Here is a 27,795-nt window from a genome sequence, read left to right as displayed (position 1 = left end):
TCATCATCCCTCCACACACCCCAGCGTCCTCCTTCTTCTCCTCCCTCCTCCCGCTCCCTACCCCGTCCGGTCCTGTCCCTCGGGCCTCCCCCCAGCCTTCTTGACAGCCTGCCTATTATCCCAAGAGGAGCTTAAGACGGCATTGATCCGGCCTCTGGGGATCCTCCAGATTGTAACAGAGGGACAGAGTGCGTCAGAGCGGTCCATTCCTGGCCCAGGAATACGAAATGCTCCTTATTCTGAGAGAGGAGAATGACGCCCGCCCCAACCTCCACCCACCTAGATCTGGACTCATTCAGGTGATGCGATGCCACCATAAGGCAGACTTTCTCTTCACGTGTCGTATGAGATTACGGCCCTATGACGTCAGCTAGAAAGAGAGAGTTCACGCACAAGTGCTAGAGTTTGATTGGTTGGGCTTACTTGCAGGCATAAGGGAAAAATGACATAAAATAGCAGTGAGTGAAATAAAACACAAAAGATATGAGCAGGTGCAGCTGAGATAAAGCCCAGTAGGGCTAGATAATAAGTCAGCTAGACAATAAGCGATTATGGATCTAGAAAATCTATGGTTCCAGGGTGATTGCTGCAAATATGGAATATTTTGCATATACAGAATAATAAAGTGAATATTTCACAAAATCACTTGGATACAACTTTTCAAACCTTTGATATTACTTTTCTGAATTGCCTCTGTTCCATCCAACTTATTTCAAAACTCTATGACTGTTTCCTAACTCATACTCTATGAAACAACTCAGATTCAAGTTCAAATGTCAATTTTCAGAATTTGGGAAAGTTGTTCACAAATATTGACTGGCCTGCCCTCGACCACAGGGATAAAACATAGATATATGCTCAAACTTAAAGGTAACTATACAGAAACAAACTATATTAGACAACAACTTAGCAGTCAAATTCCAAGTTAATCAATCATCTTCACAGTGGGGGGGTGTAATTTGTCACATGCCAACACAACATAATAATCAAATTCATCAATCAAATTTTCTTCAACAGGCATTAGTCACATTTTTAAAAAAGCTGCTATGTTTGCGAATAAGCTTTTTCAGCTACCATAGAAAAAGCTTATTCGAATTTCAAGGGCAAATGTGGAAACTGTTCTCTCAAACTTTAACAAGTTCTTAGTGAAGGAAAGTAACAGACTAAAATTCAAATTGTCAATGTATCCCTAAATCCTTGATGACTGGTCCCTTTACTCATTGTATGGGTGTGACTTGGGACTACGCCACCCTCTTGCCTTGGTGCCAACATGGCACCGTGAACAGTGACTGGTGCCAGGGAACCTGGGAGAATCCTGTCTCTTCACCATCATCATGACGTCAGTTACAATCACGCTGGAATTTTCCCATGACATGGCTCTCTCCTCTCCTCTCTCTCTCTCTTTCACACACACAAACACACACACACACACACACACACACACACACACACACACACACACACACACACACACACACACACACACACACACACACACACACACACACACACACACACACACACACACACACACACACACACACACACACACAACTGAATCAAATGTATACACAAACCAGTCTTGGTCTGTGAAGGCAGCAAGAAAAACCATGTGTTCTGCCCTACTGTAACAACTACCCTCTAAGTGCTCTTGAGCAAGGCACTGGCCCTGCCAGCTGCTCCAGTGAAGCTGCTCACTGCCCAATTAATAAAAGACTGTGGTTGTACTGGTAAGTTAGGAGATGTGAGTGTGTGAATGAGTGTAACCCTCCCTCTTCTTACAACTACTCCCCTGGATGCCATTAATAGACATTTGTTTTTAGGCAACTTGCCTGACTAAATAAAGTTTAAAAAGTAAATAAATAGAATTAAGGCAAGCAAACTATTTTTTGCCTCTTTCTGGTAGTTTTGAGTCTGAGTTTCCCTTTCCCTCTGTGTTTTGCTGACTAGTGTTTGGGTATCCTCACACGTCAGGCAGGCTAGCCTCACGTGCTGCAGGAGGGGAGCTGGCATTAGGCTGGCTGACTAAGCCTGTTCGGAGAGGAGACTCCGGTCCTCCTACGTCAATGGATCCTAATGCCACCAGTCAGTGGCCTGAGATCAAGAGGGACATGGCCGGACAGATGGCAGCATGATTAACATTCACTGGATGAAGTCACAGGACAGTGACCCGGGAAGGCATTCTCTCACTTATTATTAACTCTTGGATAACTGGCAAAGTTGATGAAGAACACATTCTTATTAAACAAAATGACCAAGAACATATTCTTATTTAACACCAGGCATGCTAAGTTACCTTACAGCATATTCTTTTTTAACCAAGTATGTTGACTAAGACCATATTATTATTAGCTGACCAAACAAGTTACTAGAGAACACATTTATTAGCTATTGACTATGGACAGATTCTTTTTAAATGAGACAAGCTGACTAAGCAAAAAAACTTTTGGAGAGTAGCTGCAGTTACAAAACACTCACATCTGGGAGCTGACCAATACAGCCATAGCCTTCTACTGTTGGCTATTGAGCAACTTCTCTGCAGAAGCTGGGGGTTTTGCTCAAAGGCACTGTAATAGTAGTTTCTGTGAAAATGGAGAGTGTTTCTCATTCACATCCCCAGGCAGAGTCATCCAGTATTGGGATATGAATTGGCAACCACAAGTTTGTTTCTCTGACCACCCAACCCCACCTCAAAAACCCTCTCAACATAGGGGAATTGATTCAGGATCAGAGTCTGCCTTTTTATACTGGTTGTTCCATAAGATCATATTGACAAGTAATCCTGGCCGCTGACCTAAGATACGATCAGCACTCATTCTATTTTGCAACCTTTATTTACTCCAGGGTGTCCTGTTAAATAAGCAAGCTAAGGAGCATAACATGCAACTGAGATTATGGGTTTGTACAGTATGCGTCATGAGACTTGCATTGCATGTCATCCAATCTTTCCTGTCTCTCTCCCCTGGATACTATCTAAAAACTAGACTTTTTGAAACGTTATATTTGAAGGATAGGTTTATTGAGCATGCACACTCTTTTTCAGAGCAACACCCTGCCATACACATTAATACAAGACCAGCCCTGGATAATGACAGTCCTCTATTGTTGGACTGTGACAGCTTAGTGAACACAGACTGTGGGCTAACGGGTTATCACTTCCACTATTTAAAGTAGACTCAATTACTTGTCTGGGATTGATTTGTTTTGTCTAGCACAACAGAGCCCAATTGGACAGCCTTATAAAGGGCAAATGCTGCCCATCTTGGAACCCAAGCCAGGCTAAAGTGAGCATTCAAAGCCATTGAAAGGAACTCAGCTTTTAAATGGCCCATCACTTTAATTTTAATTAAACAGATAATGAGTTGAAAGAGCCTTTCATTAGAAGGGCATGAATGCATTCAATTTCAGCCATTTGTTAGCAGATTAAATATATGAAAGTGATAAATATCTATAAACCAAATAAAAAAATATTACGATGGCCATAAAGCACAAAGTCTTGGGAAAAAAGGACAGAAAAACATGTATGGTGTCTCAAAAAATATGAAAATCCTGAACAAAAACCCTGAATTCTGTTGGAAGCGAGTCAAGACAATCCTCAGACTACGATGTCAGAGAGCTGGCTTAGCGTGGCCTCACACGCTTCAACTAATAGCAGAGCTGGGAATACAGAGGTAGCAGAGGTGGGTCAATCCTAATCCATGCACCATATGTGAGAGAGACAGCTTGGTAGAGTGCATGTTGAACACTGCTGTTTTTTTTTTTTTGAAAGACAAGGAACTTACATAAGCGAAGACCTTTCACTCATTCCATTCCATTCATTCTGACAGGAGGCCCACCAAAAATAAGAATGGCCTCAACTACCTTTGGCCTTTAACCTCCTGCTGACAGCAAGAGTAAAGCTCAATTTATACCGCGAGGGAAACACATAGAAAACTGTGATTAAGAGTGAAACACCTGCATGCCTTGCACCGCCACATGTGCATCTGCTCCAGCACATAATTAGCTCAAAACACATCTCAGTATGCTTCTGTCTCATTCAATATGTGCCTTATGTATCATTAAAAAATAAATTTCTATTCCCATATCTGACGCTGAGATGTAAGGGTTTGGCAAAATTATTCCAATTATGTGAAGAGTGATCTCTTGTAATGTGAGCAGTCTTCAAGAAAGAAATTAAATGCACTGTGGTTACATGGCTCAGGGTCTGTGTTTTTGGAAGCCAGGAGCTATCAAGCTCTTTGAGAAAGGTCTTGACAGCTTCTCCTTCCCCGCATACACCACTGGAATAAATCATGTGAAGCTTTCAGGGATATGATTGGTTCTAGACAAAAGGCAAAAACAGGGTGGAGTAGTGGAGCAGGGGTGTGAGGTAAATGTGAATCTCATTTATCACTGAGTTATTTTTAAAAAATAAAATAAAGAATTCCCTAAGCTGGAGGGAAGCATGGGCGCCCCGGAGGAGGAAAACATGTGCTCTCGCTGTCATGTGTTTGATTCCAGCTCATAACCTTTGATGCATGTCACACTTTCTTCTCTTCTGAAAATGAAAGTAAAAATGTCTCCTAACCCTTGAACGGCTAGAGCGAAGGAAACCACACGGTAGTTAACCGTTACCACGCTCTCCTTCATCCCACGTCTTTCTCACACTATGGCCATGAAACGATGGGTCAATGCTCTTAGTAATCCACCTGATTATGTGAACGGTAGTCAGCATTACCTAATACCAGCATGACCTAAAGCACACAGATAGCAACAGACAAACCGCTGATAAGAGGCTGATTTCCAAAAGGGGCAGAATCGACATATATGTAGTGGCCTTTATTAGGAATACAACACTAAGACCAATTTCCCTTTAAGTAGTAGTAGACAGTAAAAGGGATAGTTCTGTCTTTTTAAAGAGCTTATCTAATTCATCTGTGAGTGGGAGTCTCATTCAGCGCTTTTGTTGTTGGGCCAGCACTGCTAGCTAACAAATGGCAACAACCAAACCAAGTTCAGGATAAATCACATGAAACACTTCGTAAAAACCTTCAGTATCCCTTATTATAAAACTGCCTTCTCTTTGCTGCATGACCTGCAGTCCAAGGTGTAAGCATTTGAAGAGTGAGCAAACAATAGTCTTTCTTTGTGTTTACTCATCTACAGTTAAGCATAGATGTTGCATCCAATGTTGAATAAGAGGCAAAACTGCGGACTGTTTATGAATATTGCTCTCCATCAGCCTCCATGTTAAACCAAGCTAAAGCCATGATAACAATGATACAGACCTCATCCTCATTCAAATCACAGCCCAAACCCTTTGAACTGTTGACTGTGACTGTATTCGCATTTGCATTGATTTCACTGGAGAGTTTTAGCATCCCACATTCTAAACGCTATTTAAGAACCACCTCTCTGGGAGACATTGATGTACTACAAATCACAGACATGACAGGTGAACCAAAATCCCCTTGGCACCAGTGACCTGATCTAATCCCACTTCCTGTAGAGTGCGGCTGCAGGGGGTGAACTGTCAGAGGGCAGGATTACACAGTCTTAATCTGGAACAACATATTGGCTTATTCAGATTTCTAAGAGATACTGTAGGTGTGTGTATGTATGTGTGTGCCCCCCCCCCCCCATTTCAGATTGCATCTTTATTGATTATTTCCCCTGTTTTCTCATGTGTTGATGTGGACATAAGTAAATTATTCAAGTGTGTGTGTGTGTGTGTTAGGCTCAAAGTGCGTTAATGAGCAATCAAGACAGATTTGCCCTTTCCCACTTGGTGATACCATCATTCCAGGTTAGTCTATATATATCTATACTGTCACTGTCGCCTACACAAAAGAAAGCTAGGTCGATACTGTAGAGAGTGGAGGTGCTGTCCTGATCCTGAACAACTAATAGACTGAAAACATTTAAGCCTCTGCCAACCTGTCTAGGCTCCATCCCAAGCACACAGGTGGAATGAGGTATTCCTTTGTGTGTGAAACATAAACAGCACACCAAGAAGCCACAAGTAAAAAAAAATAACAAAAAAAAAAGAGAGAGAAATCAACTGGAAGGTCAAATCTTTTAACTACTTTTGTGACACCATTCTGTCAGGCCAAAAGTTTCAAAGTAAAGTGCAACAAACTTGTTTGGGAAAATAGTACCAACTTTAACATGAGGGGAGACTTTTCTTTGTGTAGGAAAGCAAGCTGTGAGCAACTGCTGTGTGTAAATTGAGTCTTGACCTCTGCTGCCATCTAGTGGAGAAGACTGGGAAGTTTTTTTTTGTGGGAGTGCTGGTAAATGTTGTGGACGGAGAGGAACCCTGTCTGAGGATTTACAGCCTGTGTGAATTATTAATTCCACAAACCCTAACCTCGCCGTGAGCTTATTGGTATTTTAAGTGTAAGCCGAATTGTAGATATCATGTCTGGGTAGTGTAGATGTAGTGTAGAATAGTATAGATCTGATCAGTGTGGTGGGTCTAATTCAATGAAACATCAGTGATGGGAGGTGCCCACTTTATGACCCAAATTACATACCCACTCTCACCCACCCCACTTTCCTTAACATACAACTCACCCAATTCGATGGATTGGTAAATGTTACGCTATGGTGTTTTATCTGAATTTAGAATTTTTGGCCCATGTGCCTTGCATTAATAGTAACATTATCATTCTCAAAACGGAGGATGATAACAATAATATGATTTGGGTTTGAATCTGGCCTGTTATATTTGCAATATTTGCTCTCTTCCAAAAAATTTATTGACAACAATGAGTATATTTTAGACGCTTTGACAGACACAAAAAAAGCAAAACTGCCTTACCTTTGCCAGAGACAACTTCTGTCTCAATCCTCCATCGAAATCCAAACTGTTGGGTAAAGATAAAAAAAACATGTAAATTAGCAAACTAGTGTTAATAATGAAACAGCCTCAGCATATATTCCATTTTTTTTCCATATATAGGTTTATTTGTATGCTGTCAAGCCTCATATATCAAAAACCACTGATCAAATTTTGACTAAACTTGTAGGAATGATGCATCTCGCCACTGTGTTCACCATCATTAGGCCAATCGGATTCATTTGTAAGGATAGCTGGATTTGTGTAGCAAGTTTTGTATCAATTGGATTTGCACTTTGAGCTGCATTTCTTGTATGAAAGGTGCTATACAAATAAAGTTTATTATTATTAAGGTGTAGGGGGGAGTTAGGGCCTTTCAAACTGTGAAAGTTTGACCTTTAATTATCCAGCCTCCATCAGGCCAATCAGTGTAATGTTTTTTAAAGATAGAACACAGTGCCAGAATGCATCATCCCTCCAAACTTCATCCAAAGCAGACCAGTGGGTCTGGCATATAATGTTTAATGAGTTAAAAATTCTGACTTGTACTTATAGCGCCCCCATTAGTCCAATCAACGTAATTCTTTAAACAGTGGAACAGTGCGAAGATGCATAAACCTCCACGATTTACCTGAAATATCACATTTGACAGATGCACTGACACAGCCTGATCCATTGGCTCTGTATTATTTTCTTAGCAAACAATAAAGTCCACACACTCTAATGCTCTTCCCACGGTGAAGCTTTGCAGCAGTGTAGGTGTTAATAAATACACTGTGGGTGCATTAGGCAATGTGCAGATTTTACTGTTTGCTTTGATTTGCTTCATTTTACTCTGTCCAGCACCTGTGACTGAGGATTGGGATGTGCGTGTTTTCTCTGTTTTTCTGTGTATTATTTTCTTACAATACATTCTGTAGGTGGATTACTTGTTGTAGTATTGTGTTATGCTTAGCTATATCCTATTCCCTGCTGCTGCAACAGCCCAATTTCCCCAGGGGGATCAATAAAGTTTCATCTAATCGAATCTAATCTAATTTCCCAAACATGATACAATAACATATTAACAATGCCTCCGGTGCTGCGTCTATAGGCCTTTTCCCATTTCTCAACACTGTATTTCTTAATAACACTAGCCTGCCATCAAAACAAATAACCTACAAACCCATGGGAAAGACCATAATCATATGCAATATTCTGCTATATTGTTAGTTACAGTGTATCTGAAAGTTTATACTGTATTGGTTCATAATACAACCTAGTAACAGAATGTAGCACAAATACACAAAAACTATCAACAAATAAATGTCAATGCAGTATCAACATCTTTTATTTTTGTATGGTGTGAAACTGGTTTGTTGTTTCAGCATTTTACTGATGTTAAAACTTCAAAATGTTCAAAGCTAGTATTACTCAAAATGCTTACTAAATATCAGGCAGCATGAGCATTCACACATAGCCTGTCTTTTGTATATGTGTCATGTTGTTTTATGTTGGCTAAATGTCTACTGCTGCACTTGTTTCTGTCCCAATAGTCCATTGGTTTGCATTTCCATTTGTTCTATGAGTATTGAGTTGAATGAGTTGTTTGTTGTATGAGTATTTCTTAAACAGGGTAACCAATCAGTCAATCACTCAATCAATCATTCATCCATTCATCCTACCTTGTTTTCCTTGTATCTGCTGAGGTCGGCTATGCAGTACTCTTTAAACAGTTTGTCGTAATACTTCTTGGCCAATTCCTTCTCCCTGGGACAGAACAAGACCGGCAGAAAGGGAGAGGACAGCACAAGATTGGAAAATGATACATCAGTAGCTTCACTCATAAATGTTCAAGTAATATTGTTAAAAGCATCGTCACTAACTTTTTTTTGACAACAAGCAGCAGCAGCTAGTGGATTTGGAGTTCCACCACTGAATTTAATTCCTTTAAAGCCAAAGACGGTTTCAGAATAGAATGATCAAACAGATTGAATATTCAACACAGACTGAATATTACAATCGTTAAAACTGAGAGATTTACCAGCCACAGTCTAAATCTATTAGCATTTGACCGGTGGCTTGAGTTAATTTCAAGACCTGGTTACAAATCATGTCATGTCTTACACATGTTACTGAAAAGTTATTCATGTAGGAGAAAAAGAAAATACAAGGACGTCATGCAAGCTTCAAGCTCTATGCACAACTTGGTTAATAGTTGACTGTTGATGATTACCATGTCATGTCTTCCTCATCCTCGTCCCTCCAGAGGAAGCGATGATTCTCACGCACCACATCCAGATCCGTCTTGTCTTTGGCTCTGAGAGAAAGAAAAGGTTAAAAGAGGAGAAAGGTTAGGATCACTTTTGAATTACTGCTACTTTAAATTAGATTAAATTTGTCACGTATGCTTTTTTACACAATGCATCAGACTTGGGCAAAGTAGTGATCTGACATGGTTTATATACTTAAAAGTCAATGATTAAGTTTAGCTCATTTGTCTTTGTCTACGTGTGATGGCACGATTAGATAAGCTTGATCCCGAGAGGCATAATACTCACGTTGAGCGCTTCAAGTCGGCCATCTTCCCTCCATAGTAAAGTATGTAGTCGCTAACAAACTTCTTATGTCGCTCAAACTGAAGACATCTGCTTAAGGTCAGCCTCTCTCTTTAAATGTTGACAATTACATGGGTTTGATTCTCTTACTGCTGCATCTCTCTTCACTGTAAACTTTGAAAACATTCTCCAGTTTTAATGTCTTTTAAGGTAACTGTTTTAAGGTAACTCAAGTACTCAGACCAACAGGAAATAAACCTCTATGGGACTGTTACATGACGGTGTTGTGGTGCTGTTAAATAATATTAAAACAACTCACATTACAGGAATCAGATGGTGATTGGCTAATGGTGCAAGTTCACAAGGTGGTTGAACTTTTTTCTGTTCTTTCTGTGTTTTATTGTATTTTATCAATCTGTTTTTATCACTTCACATCTGTGTTTTAGCACTGTGCAAATGAATTAAAGGATACAGCATTCAGCGATATCAGGTGAGCTCTTCTGTTCCTGGCTTCCTCTCTGAAAAACAGGAAATTGAATCAGAAAATATCTGGAAGATTATTTTAGTTAGCTCATGTTACCAGCATAATCTTTTATCAGAGCGTGATTTGATAAAAAAAAAATACAAAAATAATTGAGCCACAGTATCACTATGATTTCATGAGTGTGAATAATTGAAATATATATGGTCGGTACAGAATAAGTAGCACAGAAACCAATGTATTCAAAATAAATTCATTGTTCATTCATTCATTGTTTAATGCACCATGAATAAAGAACATTATCTGGTTATGATAATGTAAGGACATGTATTAATGTATTAAAATGACCATGACTGTAAATGTTTGAAATAGCCTTCATGAAGTAAATCAAGAGTAAGCCTTAGTTTGTCATAATGCAGTAAGGACAATGGGATTAACACAGTAAATTAATTGCAATGTGAACAAGTAAAATACATGTAATTAAAAAGGTATAATGCTCATTTTGTTACGATGCCAGGACAACAGAACAATTGTGACCATGAATACCTACTGAAATACATGAAATACATAAAGGAAGAGAGGAGTAAGCTTTACCTTAGTATAAAATATGATGTTTGATTGTACACTACCTGTCCGTTTCATTAGAGTGAAAACTCCGGTGGGCCACCTTGGAGTGTCTTCCTTTCTGGAAAGGCTTCTGTAAAATTTCATCCTCACGTTTCCTGTCAACAAAGGCACAAATTACTAAATAAAGGACCTGCAGTCTACCCATATCAGTCTAGATGTGAGCTATACATGTGACGATAAGCCTGATATATCAGTTTATGCATGTAAATCCATGTTTTTTTATAGGCATGGAGTCACAAATCTAGAGGGACATGAACTTCTTCACAGTCCCCCAATAAAATACTGTAGTTTAGCATTTGGTCAGCTCAGATGGCATTGTTTAGATAAGCAAGGTTTGACTATATTCATACATATTCTTGAGTCAAATTCAAATATTTAATTCTATAGTCTCCCATTTTACCGTTTAAGGCCTCTCTGTGAGGACTCTCCCTGTCCATCATCATCACTGAAGTCGGAGTCATAGCCGCCTCCTCCGTGCACCTGAGGAAATACAGCAGGAAATCTGTGCTGGTGGCATGACTGATCATGCACAACGTGTACTGTATGTGCACACACACACACATGCATATGCATGCACAAACACACATGCACACAGAAGCAAAAAACATGGATGCATGCATACAGAAGCTTACAATGTGTGACAGTTTTAAGTGTGGCAGGTTTGTTATCTAACTCATGTGCCACTTGGTATTATGTATCATTGTCTGATAGTTCAAACCAAATCTTCATCATCACCATCATCTGCAGCACACATGAAGTGACTTAGTATATTAAGGTTAGCTGTGGTGCAAGGTATGTATCAGCATACAGTATGAAATACAATGCAAGACCAAAGATGTGCCCTCTCTCTCTCTCTCTCTCTCTCTCACTCACACACACACACACACACACACACACGCAACCTAAACCAGCTCAGCATCTCGTTGCCTGTATGAGGTCAAGCTAACAAGCACAGAGAAACAGACTCTGTATTTTCAGTTTTTAGAAACCACTGAGCAGAACACCTTTAACATTAGCTATTATTAGCCTAACGTTGTAGCTCTATGGCACATGAATGCGCGCCAGTAGCCTAATAACAACGTGTACGATCAAGAGACTAGCAACAAAGTAATGCTCGATAACCTTGTAGGCAAGTATGTAGGCTAATATTTTTGACTATCCATCTAGCTAGCCAGCTAACAAGCTAACTGTCAAGTAAATGAATCACTAAATAAATATTTTCTTCACCGATCAAATCGGATAGCTTGAAACAAAAAAAATGGTGTAGATCGGTACCTTTACAAGACTATCCATGAGTTTTCTTCACTCTCCCCACTGCCTTGTAAATGTTTACAAAAACCATAGGAGAGTCGCCAGCCGATGACGTAGAAAGCAAACGCGGTATGATGACGTCGAACTACACCGCTGAACGCTTCGCCCACTTCCATAAATTATTTTTTAGAGAAAAACTAGGCTGGTTTGCACGGCCCGGTGTTTTTAAATAATTCCATTTAGCGTATCCCTTTATATAGACTGAAAATATAAATACAGTGCGCATGTCTGCCACCTCGAGATTTGAATTCATGATTTTAGTCTTTGATTTCTTTAAAACTGAGTAGGCAGAAAAGCCCCTTGTATTAATGAAAAATCTCTATTTCCTCCTCCTATTCCTGTAATAGGAATAATCCATATTCCTTTAGTGGGATGCAGTTTGTGATAGGCTTTATAATATCTTGTCGTGCTTGCTGATGTTTTTATTTATTTATTTTTTTTATCCTCTTTGGCATTATAATATGATTGTATCTATTATAATGCTGCTGTTTGTGATATTTGAACAGCATCTTTGTAACATTTATTATAGCATAACTATAAATCTATTTTGTAAGTGATTAGCCAGGGCCACAAGAACTGCTCCACAAAGTATCCTAATGAATAACACTATTGAAGATCAGACATCAGACATTGATTTTCACTTTGTACAAATGACCTAATTACAGTGACTGATTCGGCAACTCAGAGATCATATCTTCCACAGCATTCTCTCTTTACTGAGAGAATGCGTGTAGGCGTTTGAACTGTAAATGTGGAATAATGCTTCTATTATTCGTTTTGAATGCTACTGTAATTGAAGTCCTTAGAATATGCGGGGTGGCAGGGGTGAAAGTCTTGGAACAGAAGTCTAGTGTTTCATGATATTTTGACACCCCACTGAACTCAACAAAGACCCTGCACTGGAGTCAGCGTGGGACTGGGAAGAGAGGAAGAGAAAGTGTCTGAGGAAATACTGAAGAGTAAACCATTCTCAGCAGCTGTTGTCTGAAAAAAATAAATATAGTTGTATAGCTATATGATAAGCAGGGCTATTATGGAGGGTTAACCCAATTTAAACTCTATTTACCACACCTTTTTAGCCTGACATAAATCTTTATCATGTAAATTCATAGTAGTGTGTAATTATCATAGTAAGTAAGTTATATGAGGAAAGCTGAAGATATTTGGAGGCATTGAGTTCATAGTTTAACAACCTTTTTATCCATCACTGGATTAGCCATATATTTATATAGCCTATAGGCTATTTTATCTCATATATATTTAACCTTTTTTTTTCCACAATCAAGGTCATTATTATGCCATAGCCAGGGAAGTAAAGAGGCAGCATTTGAATGAGAGAGGCAGGTGCATTTGCACAGACCCTCATGAATAGCCGCTTCGCATTAGCCATGCACGGCTCCGGAGCGCGCATAAATAATAGCTGGCACTGCTGATAAAAAAGCGCACCTAAGGGCCTCCCCCCTCTCTTTCTCTCCCTCCATCCCTCTCCGTCTCCGTCTCTGTCCTTCTCCCTCAAGGGACTTCACGCTTTTATTTTTTTCTCTCTTGGCTGCAGCATTCACAAGACAACTTCTTTGTAAGCAATAGACAACGGAATTAATAAGAAAAATAACCGCTTTTTTAACAGACTTTTCTTTTGAGTTTTCCACTTTTGACACCAGAGAACGGGATATTTTCTTTTCATGAAAGACCCGTGATTGCTTTCTTTACCATATTCTGTCTGTCCTGCATTTGTAATCCTGCGCCTTGCAGAACGAATCGGCTGGACTGGTGCCTTCCTATTGAGACGCAAGAAGCATAGACACAAGCCTGCATCGGAGCGCAACAAAAACCCCTGGCTGCTGTAATAAAAATCCCCCCCAAAAAAAACAAGAAGATATCCCCCCGAAACCTGGGTCCACGTATAGGATTTTGCCGGGAAGTTCATGTGTAGGAGTGCCACTGGAACGGGACAGACGGAATGGGACACCCGGACAGAGCAGTGAGGGGATGGAGAGGATGGAAAGGATGGACGGCGCTGGTTTGGCTCGCGGCTGTCAGCCTGGTGCTGGCGGAGGGCAGGAGAGTGAGGCAGCCCAGATGCCCGGCCGGATGCACCTGTACCAAAGACAATGCCCTGTGTGAGAATGTCAGATCCGTCCCTCACGCTTTCCCCTCCGACGTCGTTTCACTGTAAGTGGCCCGGACCCACACAGACTCTGAATTTCATTGTTCAGCGTGAATTACCATACGGCTAGGCTATATCTCGTTTAATAATGTTATATACTGTGGCTGTTATGGCAATTGATTTATCTGTTTCAGTGTTTCAGCCAGACACAGCTGTAAACGTCTCCTAATATATTAGATTAGACTAGACTAGATTAGACTAGTTTCTATTAGATTCTATTAGACTAGACTAGACTAGACGAGACTAGACTAGACTAGACTAGACTAGGTTAGGTTAGATTAGAGTAGAGTAGATTAGACTATACTAGATTAGATTAGATTAGATTAGATTCGATTAGATTAGATTAGACTAGACTAGATTAGACTATATTAGATTAGATTAGACTGTATTAGATTTGACTACACTAGGTTAGATTATATTAGACTAGACTAGAGAAGATTAGACTGTATTAGATTAGATGGGACTAGACTAGGCTAGATTAGATTAGACTAGGTTAGATTAGACTAGACTAGACTAGAGTAGATTAGACTGTATTAGATTAGATTAGACTAGATTAGACTGTATTAGATTAGACTAGACTAGACTAGACTAGATTAGATTAGATTAGATTAGATTAGACTAGACTAGATTAGATTAGACTAGACTAGACTTTACTAGATTAGACTGAATTAGATCAGACTAGACTAGACTAGACTATATTAGATTGGATTAGATTAGACTAGACTAGACTAGAGTAGATTATATTAGATTAAATTAGACTAGACTAGAGTAGATTAGACTGTATTAGATTAGACTAGACTAGACTAGAGTAGATTAGACTGCATTAGATTCGACTAGATTCGATTAGATTAGATTAGATTAGAGTAGACTAGACTAGATTTTATTAGACTAGAGTAGATTAGATTAGATTAGATTAGATTAGATTAGATTAGATTAGAGTAGACTAGACTAGACTAGACTAGATTTGATTTGATTTGATTAGACTAGATTAGATTAGATTAGATTAGACTAGGTTAGATTAAATTAGACTAGACTACATTAGATTAGATTAGACTAGGTTAGATTAGATTAGATTAGACTAGACTAGACTAGACTAGACTAGACTAGACTAGGTTTGATTAGACTAGACTATGTTATGTTATGTTATGTTATGTTATGTTATGTTATGTTATGTTATGTTATGTTATGTTATGTTATGTTATGTTATTCTGACTCATCCCCCTTCAATGTTCTCCTTCCATTCAGATCTTTTGTCAAGTCTGGGTTCAATGAAATCACTGGAGGGAGCTTTGTTCACACGCCTGCCCTGCAGCTTCTGTGAGTAAAGATCTATCTATCTATCTATCTATCTATCTATCTATCTATCTATCTATCTATCTATCTATCTATCTATCTATCTATCTATCTATCTATCTATCTATCTATCTATCTATCCATCTATCTATCAACTCTAATTGAAAAGGGTCAAAATTACACCAGGGCAGCTAAACTCAAATATTCTTTTTCTATTGGACAGGTTTGTCCAATTATAACTCATTGGAAATGCTGAAAATAAAAGCCTCGAAAAATACAGTCCCAGTGCTTCACAGCAGCAAACAATGAGGCAGGGACCCCAGAGGACTTGGTTAGAGCCTGATATGCAGCTTTAAAGGGGGATTCTCTGTAATGGTGTCAGGATTATGCAATACACCACATGGCTACATAGACCAACAGCAGGGGTTGAGGGGAAGAGGGGCTGTGTGAGTATGAGTGTGAGTGTGTGTGTGTGTGTGTGTGTGTGTGTGTGTGTGTGTGTGTGTGTGTGTGTGTGTGTGTGTGTGTGTTTGTGTGTGTGTGTGTGTGTGTGAGAGAGAGAGAGAGAGAGAGAGAGAGAGACTGGCTCTTTTTTCATGAATGTCAAACATAAAAGAAAGTCAATAACACTGCTGTCACAATAATAAACCACAGCATAACACAGTGTAATTATAATCACATCCATAACCTGGGAAATTATTTTACCAATGCCAGGATAATTATTTTACTTGATTACATCCATTGTTGTATATCTTGTTAGGACTAGACTCTATTGAGCAATTTGTTATTGTACAACCACAAACTAACAGCAAGGTTAGGCCTAGCCATTAACTGTAGTCTCTCACTTAATTTAGTTTACTGCGCCTAATAGCACACTGTCAGCAAACATCAATTCATGTCAGCAAAACATTTATGTTGGCATCAGTTTCTCTCTGTTACTCTACATGCCAAATAAGTTTGAACATGTATGAAATGTCAAAAGTGGGTGGCGGTAGCATTAAAATTAGAGAAGCAGACTTGTGACCGGTAGGAGGGTGAATTTAACTGGGGATTTAAGTGAATCAGTGACATCATTTTCTGCTGAGGAGTAGCTTCACCTTCAACTGCCCCAGTGGCTGCTCAGTGACCGACAGTAGAAGACTGTGTGTGTGTGTGTGTGTGTGTGTGTGAATGTGTGAAGCTGTATGAAAGTGAAGCAGGACCTTGCTGAAAAACAGCATACATGCTCAGCAAAACCTTCCCTGGATAAAGATAAAAAATGCATGTTCATTCCAAAATTAGATATCTGGCATTTTGTGGCATTTTGTGAGCTTGGAATTACAAGGCTCAGACATAACAAGGTTATGTCTGATGTTTTTTTTGTATCAAAATTGAGTTCAATCCAATATATTCATGATCTTTGAATGTTACTTTATGCTTGTGTGGTGTTATGTATTTTTGTAAAAGAACCTTATGAGGTTAAATATTTAAAAAGATAGAAAATACATAACAGTCTGACTGCAGTCCTTATAATTCCAAGCTCAAGATCTTAAAACATTGACACTCATTAAGTAACTGCTGGCCTGAATGTCAAACATATTATGTGTAATTATTATAGTTATGGGTAATTATTTAGGTTGTTTCTTACAAAATGAGCAGATAAATTGAGGTACACAATATGTTATCGTTGGAGACTAATCTCACACCACTGGTTTTTGGAAAACAGCCATTCTGGAATTAGTGATTAAGAAAACATTAAATGTTGGAACCGGAGGATTTTAACGGGATGAGAGTAGATTGTTTGGTCTGCTGGAATTAGATGAAGAAGGAAAAGCCAGCACTCATAATGTCCTTTTGTCTTTTTAATTAAATGGGCAGCTATAGAGCACAAACGACGGACGCGTTTCAGCACTAAGCCATCATCAGCGTTGTGTTGCTCAAAGCGGAAGTGACACTTAAATACACATATGCATACAGTTCAACTAATTAGTCAATCAATATGAAAAATACATGATCAAAAAGTCACTGTCAAAGAGAAATCACTGTACCGGCTTCCCTTGCCTAGAGACTTGAAACAGCCATGGTACTGGGTGGCATATTCATCTATACGGAGACCCACTGGTGGCATCATGGTTTCATCATGTGTTAGTACCAGAGTGGCCACTGCAAATATTGGGAAATGGAACTGAAAAAAGCACATTGTAACACAAAACTTGTGCCGGTCAAATGACTGGTTGCTAGACCTTACCTTGCACCTTTTGACTGTGGAAGAAAGAACAAAAACAGAATTTTCCAAACAATTCCTTGTGGGGTTGTTGTATTATAAATAGTGCAGCACTAGTTCAATGTTGCTTATACAGTGATACTTTGTGGTGCCAATACAGCAGCAAAAGGGAGCTACAGACTTTCTTTTTTAGATATAGTATTACCTGCCTTGAATAGTTCCAGGATGTGCATGACCATTCTGTGTTGTTTATCTTATACAGTGACTACATGTAAAGGATTTACCCCTCAATGTATCCTGGAGTTACGATCCTGGCCAAAAGTTTGTAGTCTGTGATGAAGTGAGGACATGGAGAGCAGGCTGCCTGTTCTCCTTCAGTAAGCTACTGTACTAATGTCAGTCCGAGAAATCTGTCAAAGGGGGGCAACCATTTCTCTCTTTCATTCATTTCCTTTCATTCATTCTTTTACCGTATAATGTAGGCTGAAATGCTGAATGAGTCTGTTGTCTTCAATGGTAAAATAACTCCCATCTTTTTCTTTGATTTGGACTCAGAGTTATTGTCACTGGTATTGATAATGAACCGTTCCAGTTATGTTTCAGTTATAAATAGTCATCATCAAAAACAACATCAATCCCAAAATGATTAAAGAGATGTTTAATTATTTATCTGTCTTTTCCTCCACAGCTTGTTCACGGCAAATTCATTTGACTTAATCGACGAAGATGCTTTCCAAGGTTTACCGCATCTTGAATATCTGTAAGTATTTGTCTGAAAGTGTCACAAATGGAATGATACTGACACACTGTCACTCTCTCAAAAAGCTAATGAGATATTCTTCTCATTCACAGATTTATTGAAAATAACAAAATTGCATCAATATCCCCATATGCGTTCCGGGGCCTCAAAGCACTGATACATCTGTAAGTACTTTTGTTTGTGCTGTGGCCATGTTGAACAATTTAAATTAACTCTACTTCACTCTTCACTCTCCTGTTCCTAGTTACTTGCCTCACTGTTCCTACTATTCCTTATTCCTTCCTTGCTTGCTTTCCTTCTTCCACTCCTTCGTTCCTTTCTCTTTATTCCTGTCCATGGTAACTTGCCTCACTATTCCTATGCCTTCCTTCTTTCCTTCCTTCCTTCCTTCCTCCCTCTTTATTCCCTTCCCTAGTTACCCAGTCCCTGTAGTTGCTAGTTACCTTCCTTGCAGTCATTCCTTGCATGCCTTCCTTCCTTCCTTTCTGCCGTCCTTCTTTCCCTCCTCCCTTCCTTCCTCCTTTCTTCCTTGTTTCTTACTTTCCTTCCTTCCTTCTTCCTTCCATCCCTGAGACAATCTCCATGATCTAGCACTCTCATAAACCCAAAACAAATAACTCTGAGCAGCAACTTTCACATTCACAAGTGATTTCTCAAAAAGAAGCACCATGGGGAAAAGGTAATGCCACATGAGTATATAACCTGTGTATCAGTTTCCAGTTTCCTCTGACTGTCCACTTTGTCACTGTCAGAAATGCAGAGGTACGCAGAAGCGCTATTGCCAGTGGTCCCATCGCAAGGTTAATGGCAGCAGGTCTCAGGTCTGCTGGATCGGGTTGCTTAAGGACAGATCATGGAGCTTCTAGTTGTTACATGGCCTTATTGGACCGGCAAAACACCCACAGCTTTCCTCCACATACTGTTTGCAGAAATACTGAATGATTCTGTCTTCATAGGTGATACAACTTTCACACCCTTTTTTTTCCTCTAGATGGAGTTAATTCATATTGATAATGAACATTTCAAAGAAAGGTTAAAGGGTAACAACCAATTCATAAATTAATCAATGTGTTTTATGTGGGAGGGTTGGTGGAAATCTTATCGGCAGCAAGGTTATCTCCTGTAGACTACTGTGTCTCAGATCTGCCAGATAAGGAAGTTGGCCTAAGGACAGCTCATTGCGTGCATGTGCGTATGTGTGTGTGTGTGTGTGTGTGTGTGTGTGCGTGTGTGTGCGTATGTTTGTGTGTGTGTGTGTGTGTGCGTGCGTGCGTGTGCGTATGTTTGTGTGTGTGTGTGCGTGCGTGCGTGTGTGCATATGTTTGTTGTCTTGGGCATTTGATGGAGGATGTCTCAGGATGCCTTGTTAACACAAAGTATCTTTCTAATCCCCTTTTCTAATGATAGACTTCAAGGGCAAAGTCATTGACTGTAAAAAAAAAACCAAAAAAAAACCCCAATATTTCACCTCCCTCTGTTGTTAAATTTTAACAAATCTCCCACCGGCTATGGCATTGGTGCTAGTGTCTTATAGGCTCATGGACTAATGGGACTGAGATAATGATTCCATTTTACAACTAAGGTTTGATATTAGACCCAATGCTGTAAATTAGCTCTTAGTTCCTAATAGTGTAAGACAACGTGCCTAAATCTTACTGTGTATGCACTTTGTTTACATGCACTCTGGCATTAAAAGGTATTGTATGGTTGCATACGAAAGAGGGGAAAAAAAACATATAAGTAATGTTAGACTGTATTTGCTGACATCAGTGCTGTGAGTTCTTTTTGAGCTGAGCAAAATAGTCCTTCAGCACACAGCACAACTCCTCTGATTTCCTTTGGGGGGAAAACACAATGTTCCACTTATAAACCACTACAAACAGTGCTTTGTAAATACAAGTACACTTCTCCAAATTGCAAAGCTTGCTAAGACTAAAAATAGTTGAGAACGTGAGTGACCTGAAGGTTAAGACTAAATATAATAACTGTACTGTAACCTTAAACTCAGCTCTGACCTAAAATCTGTCCCAGACTCTCTTACAGGTGTTACCTAAAGCACAGTGTGAAGTCACAGTGTGTAAGTAGGTTAGTGGCCTCGAGTGATGGTTTCCAAAGTGGGGTACAGGGATTTAATTTCACTATTATTTCATAAGTTGTTTACATAATGCAGTGCAGCAAAATGCATTTATACTTATGTTCCTCATCATGACTTGGAAACCCTTGGTCTTGTACAGAGAGTCTAGAAAGTCATGCATCATTTTATTGACTGGAAGGAAATGTATAAGGATGACTTTTTAATCAAAGGTTTAATTTTAGAGGTAGGAGACAGAGAGGCAGGTTTCATATTTCCACAGTTATGAAATTATGTACTAAATCATATCCAACAACATGATGGGTGCCCTTTTCTAAATGCCTTTTCTGTGGATAGCCTCCCTTGTTTAGGGGGAAAGTAAACAACATTTTTATACAAAAAATGCACGAATTAATACATTATTAGAGGGCATTCTAATACATCAGATTAAATGCATTATTAAAGGGCACAGGCAGGAGTCCTGCTTGAGTCCGGCCCGCTCTGCTCCGCTCGTCATCTGTTTACACTGTGCTCCCTTGCACAAACTTGAAGTGAGCTGGCCTTTCTCCCTGGAAAACTGACTCTTAGATGAATTATGCAGCACTCATGAATTACGCTGACATTTCATTTCATTCACGACTTTTTCTGTTTTGGAATTCAGCCATGCTTTCATCCTGACTCAAATGATGTGTCTCTATAGGACTGGTTTTGGACTGTTATAGATTGGTTTTAGCCAGCTGGCAAAGACATCAAATTCTCATGATAGCCATGGAGTGAGGGAGCTCTGCTTCAGAAGTTTAAAACATGAAACAATATCAATGCCCTTCAATGTAGAGCACATCTAATATTAAAGCAATAAAATATTCCCTAAAACACCACATCTCTACCTCATGTATGAGATCAATGTGTGAAGTACTGCATGTCACCCTCCAATAAATGATATCCCCTCGCTCTACCCACTCTAATGGCTCCCCCTTAATTAATTAATCGCTAATCCCTTAATTCCCTTCTATCTCTCTCTTTAGCTCTTATGCTATTTCTTTTTTCTAACACCTCTTACATGATGGCTCTGCGGTCACACAAACTGTGCACTCATTACAAAAAGAACGCCTGTAATTGTGATGATCCAAGAATTTAAGCGGATTCTACCATTGCACTTTTTGTAAGTCACTCTGCATAACAGTGTCAGCGAAAAGCCTAATGCGGTGTAATGAATCTTCATGTCCTTGGTCTGTAAAGAGACAATCTACTTTCCATTCTGTTAACTGTCTGTGTTATGTTTTTTATTCTTTCTTGATCAGGAGTCTGGCTTACAACAACCTTGAGACGCTTCCCAAAGATGTTTTCAAGGGAATGGATGCCTTGACCAAAGTGTGAGTACAGTCTGTCTTTCACTCAAGGCAGCTTGTTGTCACCTGTGGACTCTGATTACGTATTTATTAAGTAATCAGATTAAGTATTCATCCTTAAATCCAACAAAGGCTACTTCAGGTTCCTCTCCATTCAAAAAGTACTATTGTCATTAATTGAGTGATGAAGTGATTAATTGATTTATTCTTTAATTCATCATGACAGGGTAAAATGAAATCAGTCAAACGAGTACAATTGATGTCTCTGCACTTATAATTATAATTCCATCCATTTGTTTATACATTCCAGGGGCATTTATATGCAGAATGATGGCTGGCATTCTTGTTGTTAGCCTATTAAACCAATATAATTACTAATGAGCTATGGTCAGCTGTACCCTTTGGTTTTAATGAGAAATGCTGTTTTTCTGTTTACTGAAATTCCATTGTAGAAACTTTTTCAATGTGGTAATTTACACAAACTAAATTTCAAAATGTCAAGGTGTCTCTTTAAATATAGCTTTTATGTAAAATGTCAGGAAAATAAGAATTTATTTGTCCACCATCCTCCTTGAGAAATCTGCACAAATCGTGTTTAATACCAAAATGCCATACCGACCATTTTAAACATGTGACACCTAATGCTTCTTTCATCAATTACATTGTTATCAAATTCAGTTTTGTCTTTGTATTGTTCTGTGTATTTGCCTTGAGGTGAGATGTTTTACAAGCTCCCAAGGTTTTTTAATCTCACCTGCACAAATTATCCATTGCATTTATTCAGATTCATTTAGAATCTAATTTATAATGAATTTGTTTTAGGGATCTGCAGGGAAACCACCTGATGCATTTAAGTGTTGAAATGGTTGGTGGATTGCATATTATACAAATCTGTAATTAGCAAACAACTAATTTGTTAATTGATTTTCCTGTCAATCCATCCATCCATCTAGGGATCCAGGTGTGTGCCTGTACAATATTTACTAACGAAACAATTAATCTGATGATTGACATTACGATTAATCCATTCATCCATGTAGGGATCTGCGGGGCAACAACCTGATATGTGACTGTAAGCTCAAGTGGTTGGTGGAGTGGATGCACCACACCAACGCCACTCTGGACCAGATCTACTGCAGCGGCCCGCCCATCCACCAGGGGAAGAAGATCAACGACCTGCTGACACACTCTTTTGACTGCATCACAGCAGGTACCGTCCTCCTGTGTCTGTCTGTCTGTCTGTCTCTCTGTCTGTCTCCAGCTCTAACTCTCTCTCAGTCTCTCTCTCCTCTCTTGTCTCCTTCCTGTCCTTCTCAGCAAGGTTATTAAATTAATCACATTGTGTTTGTCTTGTGTGGCTGCCTGGCTGCCAGTGGAGACTCATTCTCTCTGTCTCTCTGTCCCCTGCTTTTAAAATGTCATGTAACCATTCACTGTTTCTCAATGTGCGTGAGCATCTTGTTAAGTTTATATCTGTAGCCCTTGCATTCATATAGGAACTTCGGTAATGACTAGTGCAAATTGCTAATAAAACTCTCTGACAGACTCCTAACCAATTTACTGACCTGACTAGCTGGCCAGCTGACTGACTGCTTCTTGACTATTGCTTGGTAGTCAAGCAATAGTGATTGTATGGATGATTGATTTTCACACAGAGTATACAACTATTTTTTCTGACCTACTGATTTGTTGACAGGCTCACTGGCTGACTGATTGGCTGACTGTGGTAAATTACAAGCAGTTGTAATGCCCTGCAGAATGTTAAGCTCCTTAATTGTTGCTGCCTTCCTGCTTTTCAACTCAGTGGTGATTTTTAACCATTTCCTGGAGGAGCAAGGTAGTGGCTTTTAAAAAATGACAATAAAATGTATGGAAATCCACACAAAAAGGCTGTGGTTCCCAATGGATCAGAGAAAATAGAAAAGGTGGGAAACTGCCCAATGCACAAAACAGATTTTGAAATGAACACAAGTATAGGCTTGGTTGGGCAGCTACTTAGTTGCAACCTGCAACAACAGGCAGCATCCAAGAGCGCCAAGCTTGAAACGAGTTGCAACTAAGTAGCTGCCCAACCAAGCTTATACTTGTGTTCATTTTTGCTTTGTTCCTTTTCAATTTCAATAAGATTTATGGGAAAGTACTGTTAGTAATGATAGTGATGCTGGAATGTACAGCAGCAGCATAGCCCACTTATAGCACTTATAGCATGACTTATAGCAGTGTTACAACTACAGGTTCATTTGGTTAATAAAATTGTGGCTTAATGCTCTGTCTCGCACAGTGATAATGTTTTTTTCCATATATGTTTTGTGATTGATTATTTTGTTTTGAAGACTATGATATCTTGCATAAACCATATACGCATACACTTATGTATACAGTACATACATGCATACTGTGCACACACACACAAACTTGCACACAAATTGTACAACAAGTGACTAAGTTCTTATTATGTCATATTTTTCAGAGTTTGCCTCCTATCAGTCGCTGAAGTTTGAGTCGATCTCGGTGGAGTCCTTCACCTTTGGTAAAGAGCAGTATGTTGTGTTTGCCCAACCGTTTGCCGGGACCTGCAGCTTCCTGGAATGGGACCACGTTGAGATGACCTTCAGAACCTACGACACCATTGAGAGTGAGTTCAAAAGCAACACAAACAAAAACAAACAAACAAAATAAAAATTTCCTACAGCGACAAAACAAACTGCAATGATCAGCATTGTGTTATTTCACTGTGTGTGCTATTTGCAGAATATATTATATGGAATACATAAAAAAGAATAGAATAATGTATTTCCTCCTTTCTTATCTGGCCTTACATACTATTATCTCTTCAACATTTTCTCTTCTCTCCTCTACTATAGTGTGTAAGCCTATGGTGTTTGATAAACAGCTCTGTGATACTGTACTTTTCCTGCGTATTCTCTTTCTCTCTTCCTCCTCTCTTCTCTCGTTCAGGCACCTCTACTGTGGTCTGCAAGCCCATGGTGATCGACAGCCTCCTCTTTGTCATCGTGGCCCAGTTGTTCGGGGGCTCGCACATTTACAAACGCGACACCTCCGCCAACAAGTTCATCAAGATCCAGGACATCGACATCCTGAAGATCCGCAAGCCCAACGACATCGAGACCTTCGTGATCGACGGAGAGTCTTTCTTTGTCATCGCCGACAGCTCCAAGGCTGGTTACTTCTGCTATACTCCAATGTTCCCGTTATTATTCCACAGTACTTGAATCATTGATGAGAGCAAAAAAAAATTATATTTCAGACGTACCAAAAGATTACAATGACCCTACTGTGACCCTCTCTATTCTAATTTGATGGCTATTTCACTTGAAGGCCATGGTTATCTGGCATGGTGAGAATAGTTGAGAAAAAAAGCAGCGTAACTGATGTTCACTGACTACTGGTAGGCACTTTGCATTCAGCACATGCTGTCGGCCTGGCTGGTACCACAAACCCTCCACTCACCAGCACCACATGACCGCCAAAGTTGAATACACACTGTCTTATCTGATCCACCATTTGAAAAGGGTCCAATTGAAATAGTAAAAGGGGGAATGTTTTAACTTCAGAGCGAGTTTACAGCAGTGGATTGCGTAACACTGTATGGTGGCTGCACTCAGGCACGCATACCACACACACAGACACACACACACACACACACACACACACACACACACACACACACACATACACACACAGCTTTGACCCCATCTCTTAAAATTTGCAATGTGCTTGTTAATTTTTGCCGTCATCTCATGATTTCTGTATGTATGTTTGTTGTTTTCTGTAAAGCCCTTCATGATGAACCTGATTGAATAAATTTGACTCAACCTGACATTTTACATGTGCTGTTCTTGCAGGCCGGCTCCACAACAGTGTACAAATGGAACGGCAATGGGTTCTACTCCCACCAGTCGCTCCACCCGTGGTACCGGGACACGGACGTGGAATATCTGGAGATCTCCAGCAAGCCCCACCTGATCTTGTCCAGTAGCTCCCAGAGGCCTGTGGTCTACCAGTGGAACAGGAGCCAGAAACAGTTTGACCGCAGGACTGACATACCGGAGATGGAGGACGTCTTCTCCGTCAAACACTTCCAGGTCAAAGGTGAGAGCTGCCCCTTGAGTAGCAGTGTGTGTATGTAGGGTTTATTTTTGCAAGGACTGAAAAAGACAGTGACATACTGCAAGCAATCGCCCATCATTTTGTATCACAGTATTTAGCAGGTGTGTTTTCAGGAACCATCACTGGAGCTGGATGATAAAAACTTTATTTATATAGCACTTTTCTAAACAAAGTTACAAAGTGCTTTCCATAAAATAAAAGATAAGAAGAGTAACAGTTACAATAAAACCAAACAAGGGATAAAAAAGCAACAAAATGTTGAATAAACGAGGAAATAATGTTAACCATAAAACCATAAAACAACCAATAAACCCATAAAACATGCATGATTAGTTAGATAGTTAGATGCCGATGCTCAGTGGTAATTCAGAAATACTGTGTACTGTCAAGATTATTATTATTATCATTATTATTATTATTAATTATATAATTGATATCTATAGTATATTATAATACTAATATAAACTGGAGGCTTTGATACATGGTCAACATTTTAGGTGATGTAGATAGGTAGTTTCAACAACATTTATAACCCACACTCTTAGTTGTTTTGTTTTTATTATACTTTAGTTCCTCATTGCTCAGTATGTCACCCACATTCATTTTGTACCATTTGCCAATCTTCATTCCTGCTGAAGGCAATATGAGGCAATGCCCATCTCAACTGCCACAAAAACCTGCCCATGAATCATCACTCTGTAATATTCTCTGGAATGTTTTTTCTTTCAAAATGAGCTGTTCATCTGTTTGACAACGTCTGTTGGCAACTCTAGGCTAAATAACTGTAAATAATTAACCATAAATCATTTTTGAATCACGTCAACTGTTTCTTTGAGCTTTTCTATTTCAGATCCAGATTCAGTCTCTTATAAGACACTAAACACAAAAGCTAAACAAATCGTTTTCCCTTTCCAAGGTGAGCTGTTCATCTGCCTGACAAGGTTCATCGGGGACTCCAAGGTGATGCGCTGGGATGGCGCCATGTTCAAGGAGGCCCAGACATTTCCTTCCCGCGGCTCCATGGTGTTTCAGCCAGTCTCCATCGGCAACTGGCAGTATGCCATCTTGGGCAGCGATTATTCACTGACGCAGGTCTACCAATGGGACACCAAGAGGGGCCAGTTTGTCCCATCACAGGAGTTGAATATCCAGGCGCCCCGAGCGTTCTCTCTGGTATCCATTGACGACCGGGAGTTCCTGCTCGCCTCCAGCTTCAAGGGGAAAACTCAGATATACGAGCACCTCATGATCGACTTGAGTAATTAAAACCACTGTCAATTTGGGACAAATCATGTATTTGAACTCCATTCAAATGCTCTTTTTCTGTGATTTATTGAACTTGTCAGGCCCAATAGAATCAACAGAATGAAGTCAAGTTTCCACATGCTGTCTGACACCCCAGGCAGATTCAAGCAGAGGCTCAACCTATCTGAAAAGATTTTTCAAATACAGTTCAGCGCTTTTAGTGTGATGGGAACTAATGGGTCATGTCTGAACAGTCCAGGTTCAGTTGTTGAAATGCTTTCACTGATTGTGATCATTTCATTTAGTTTCAGTCGTACATTGAGTGTGAGGTTTCAGGGTGTTTTTCTACACAGCCCCTGATGCCTAACTTTAGGCAACCAGCTGCAACCTTGCATCTTGTTTCCTTCCTGTTTGGGAATGCCTTATTCTCCATTTGAAAAACATTTTGCCATTCAAACTGCGAATTGACGATCTTTCAGGTGAAAAAGCTCTAAAACCACTGATTTTGTCTCCTCTTATTGACTCAACTGTTTATAACCCCTGCAGTACTACTTAATTAGACCTAAACAAGATGCCCTAAACAAGACGCTTTTGCTATTCAACACCCTAAAAAGAAGCAGTAAAAATCATTTTAAATCTCTTGTAGGAATTTGATAGGAAAGATTTACTTTCTTAGTGCTGATGACCATGGAATAAATAGCTAAATGGTGAATAGCCTATTTCATGAGAAAGAAGGGGTAAAGTGCATTCAGGCCGATGTGTACAAACTTATCTAAAAATCCCAAGAACAGAAAACACAT

General features: G+C 39.5%; 2 protein-coding genes across 6 annotated transcripts in view; one reads left to right on the top strand and one right to left on the bottom strand.

Moving 5' to 3' along the window:
- fra10ac1 (FRA10A associated CGG repeat 1) overlaps nucleotides 1–11,804 on the bottom strand; it is a 16,703-nt gene extending 4,899 nt beyond the window's left edge. For all 3 annotated transcript variants that reach the window (XM_071535669.1, XM_071535660.1, XM_071535650.1), the window contains exons 1-8: nucleotides 11,741–11,804; nucleotides 10,866–10,945; nucleotides 10,468–10,560; nucleotides 9,830–9,875; nucleotides 9,361–9,437; nucleotides 9,036–9,119; nucleotides 8,485–8,569; nucleotides 6,803–6,848 (exon numbers count right to left, since the gene is read on the bottom strand). In XM_071535669.1, coding sequence (XP_071391770.1) covers nucleotides 6,803–6,848; nucleotides 8,485–8,569; nucleotides 9,036–9,119; nucleotides 9,361–9,437; nucleotides 9,830–9,875; nucleotides 10,468–10,560; nucleotides 10,866–10,945; nucleotides 11,741–11,758 — 529 coding nt within the window. In that variant the 5' untranslated portion in view covers nucleotides 11,759–11,804. The remainder of the gene's footprint in view (nucleotides 1–6,802; nucleotides 6,849–8,484; nucleotides 8,570–9,035; nucleotides 9,120–9,360; nucleotides 9,438–9,829; nucleotides 9,876–10,467; nucleotides 10,561–10,865; nucleotides 10,946–11,740) is intronic.
- A 1,932-nt stretch (nucleotides 11,805–13,736) lies between these two features.
- On the top strand, nucleotides 13,737–27,016 carry lgi1b (leucine-rich, glioma inactivated 1b). 3 transcript variants are annotated; one of them, XM_071535603.1, is made up of 10 exons: nucleotides 13,737–13,948; nucleotides 15,189–15,254; nucleotides 18,128–18,199; nucleotides 18,292–18,363; nucleotides 21,572–21,643; nucleotides 22,660–22,829; nucleotides 24,090–24,254; nucleotides 24,578–24,798; nucleotides 25,486–25,732; nucleotides 26,667–27,016. In XM_071535603.1, exons 1-10 carry the CDS (start codon nucleotides 13,737–13,739, stop codon nucleotides 27,014–27,016), a joined length of 1,647 nt encoding a protein of 548 aa, XP_071391704.1. The 3 variants fall into 3 exon arrangements, with proteins under 3 accessions (XP_071391704.1, XP_071391697.1, XP_071391713.1); XM_071535596.1 differs by having other exon boundaries at nucleotides 15,189–15,260; XM_071535612.1 differs by lacking the exon at nucleotides 15,189–15,254.
- Nucleotides 27,017–27,795: the final 779 nt, after the last annotated feature.

This window comes from Centroberyx affinis, unplaced genomic scaffold (genome assembly GCF_046629955.1).
Source record: "Centroberyx affinis isolate AG114_WGS23_722 - 3 ecotype Tasmania unplaced genomic scaffold, CSIRO-AGI_Caff_v1 ptg000178l_1, whole genome shotgun sequence".
NCBI classification, from domain to species: domain Eukaryota; kingdom Metazoa; phylum Chordata; class Actinopteri; order Beryciformes; family Berycidae; genus Centroberyx; species Centroberyx affinis.
Note: the sequence above shows the minus strand (reverse complement) of the source record. Positions and strands in the feature narration are given on the sequence as shown.

Bases quoted from the DNA above. Each gene is read 5' to 3' on its own strand.
- lgi1b (XM_071535596.1), top strand. From the start codon at position 13,737: ATGGGACACCCGGACAGAGCAGTGAGGGGATGGAGAGGATGGAAAGGA. The intron at 22,830-24,089 runs GTACCGTCCTCC...CATATTTTTCAG, and splicing joins TTTTGACTGCATCACAGCAG to AGTTTGCCTCCTATCAGTCG. The intron at 25,733-26,666 runs GTGAGAGCTGCC...TCCCTTTCCAAG, and splicing joins CAAACACTTCCAGGTCAAAG to GTGAGCTGTTCATCTGCCTG.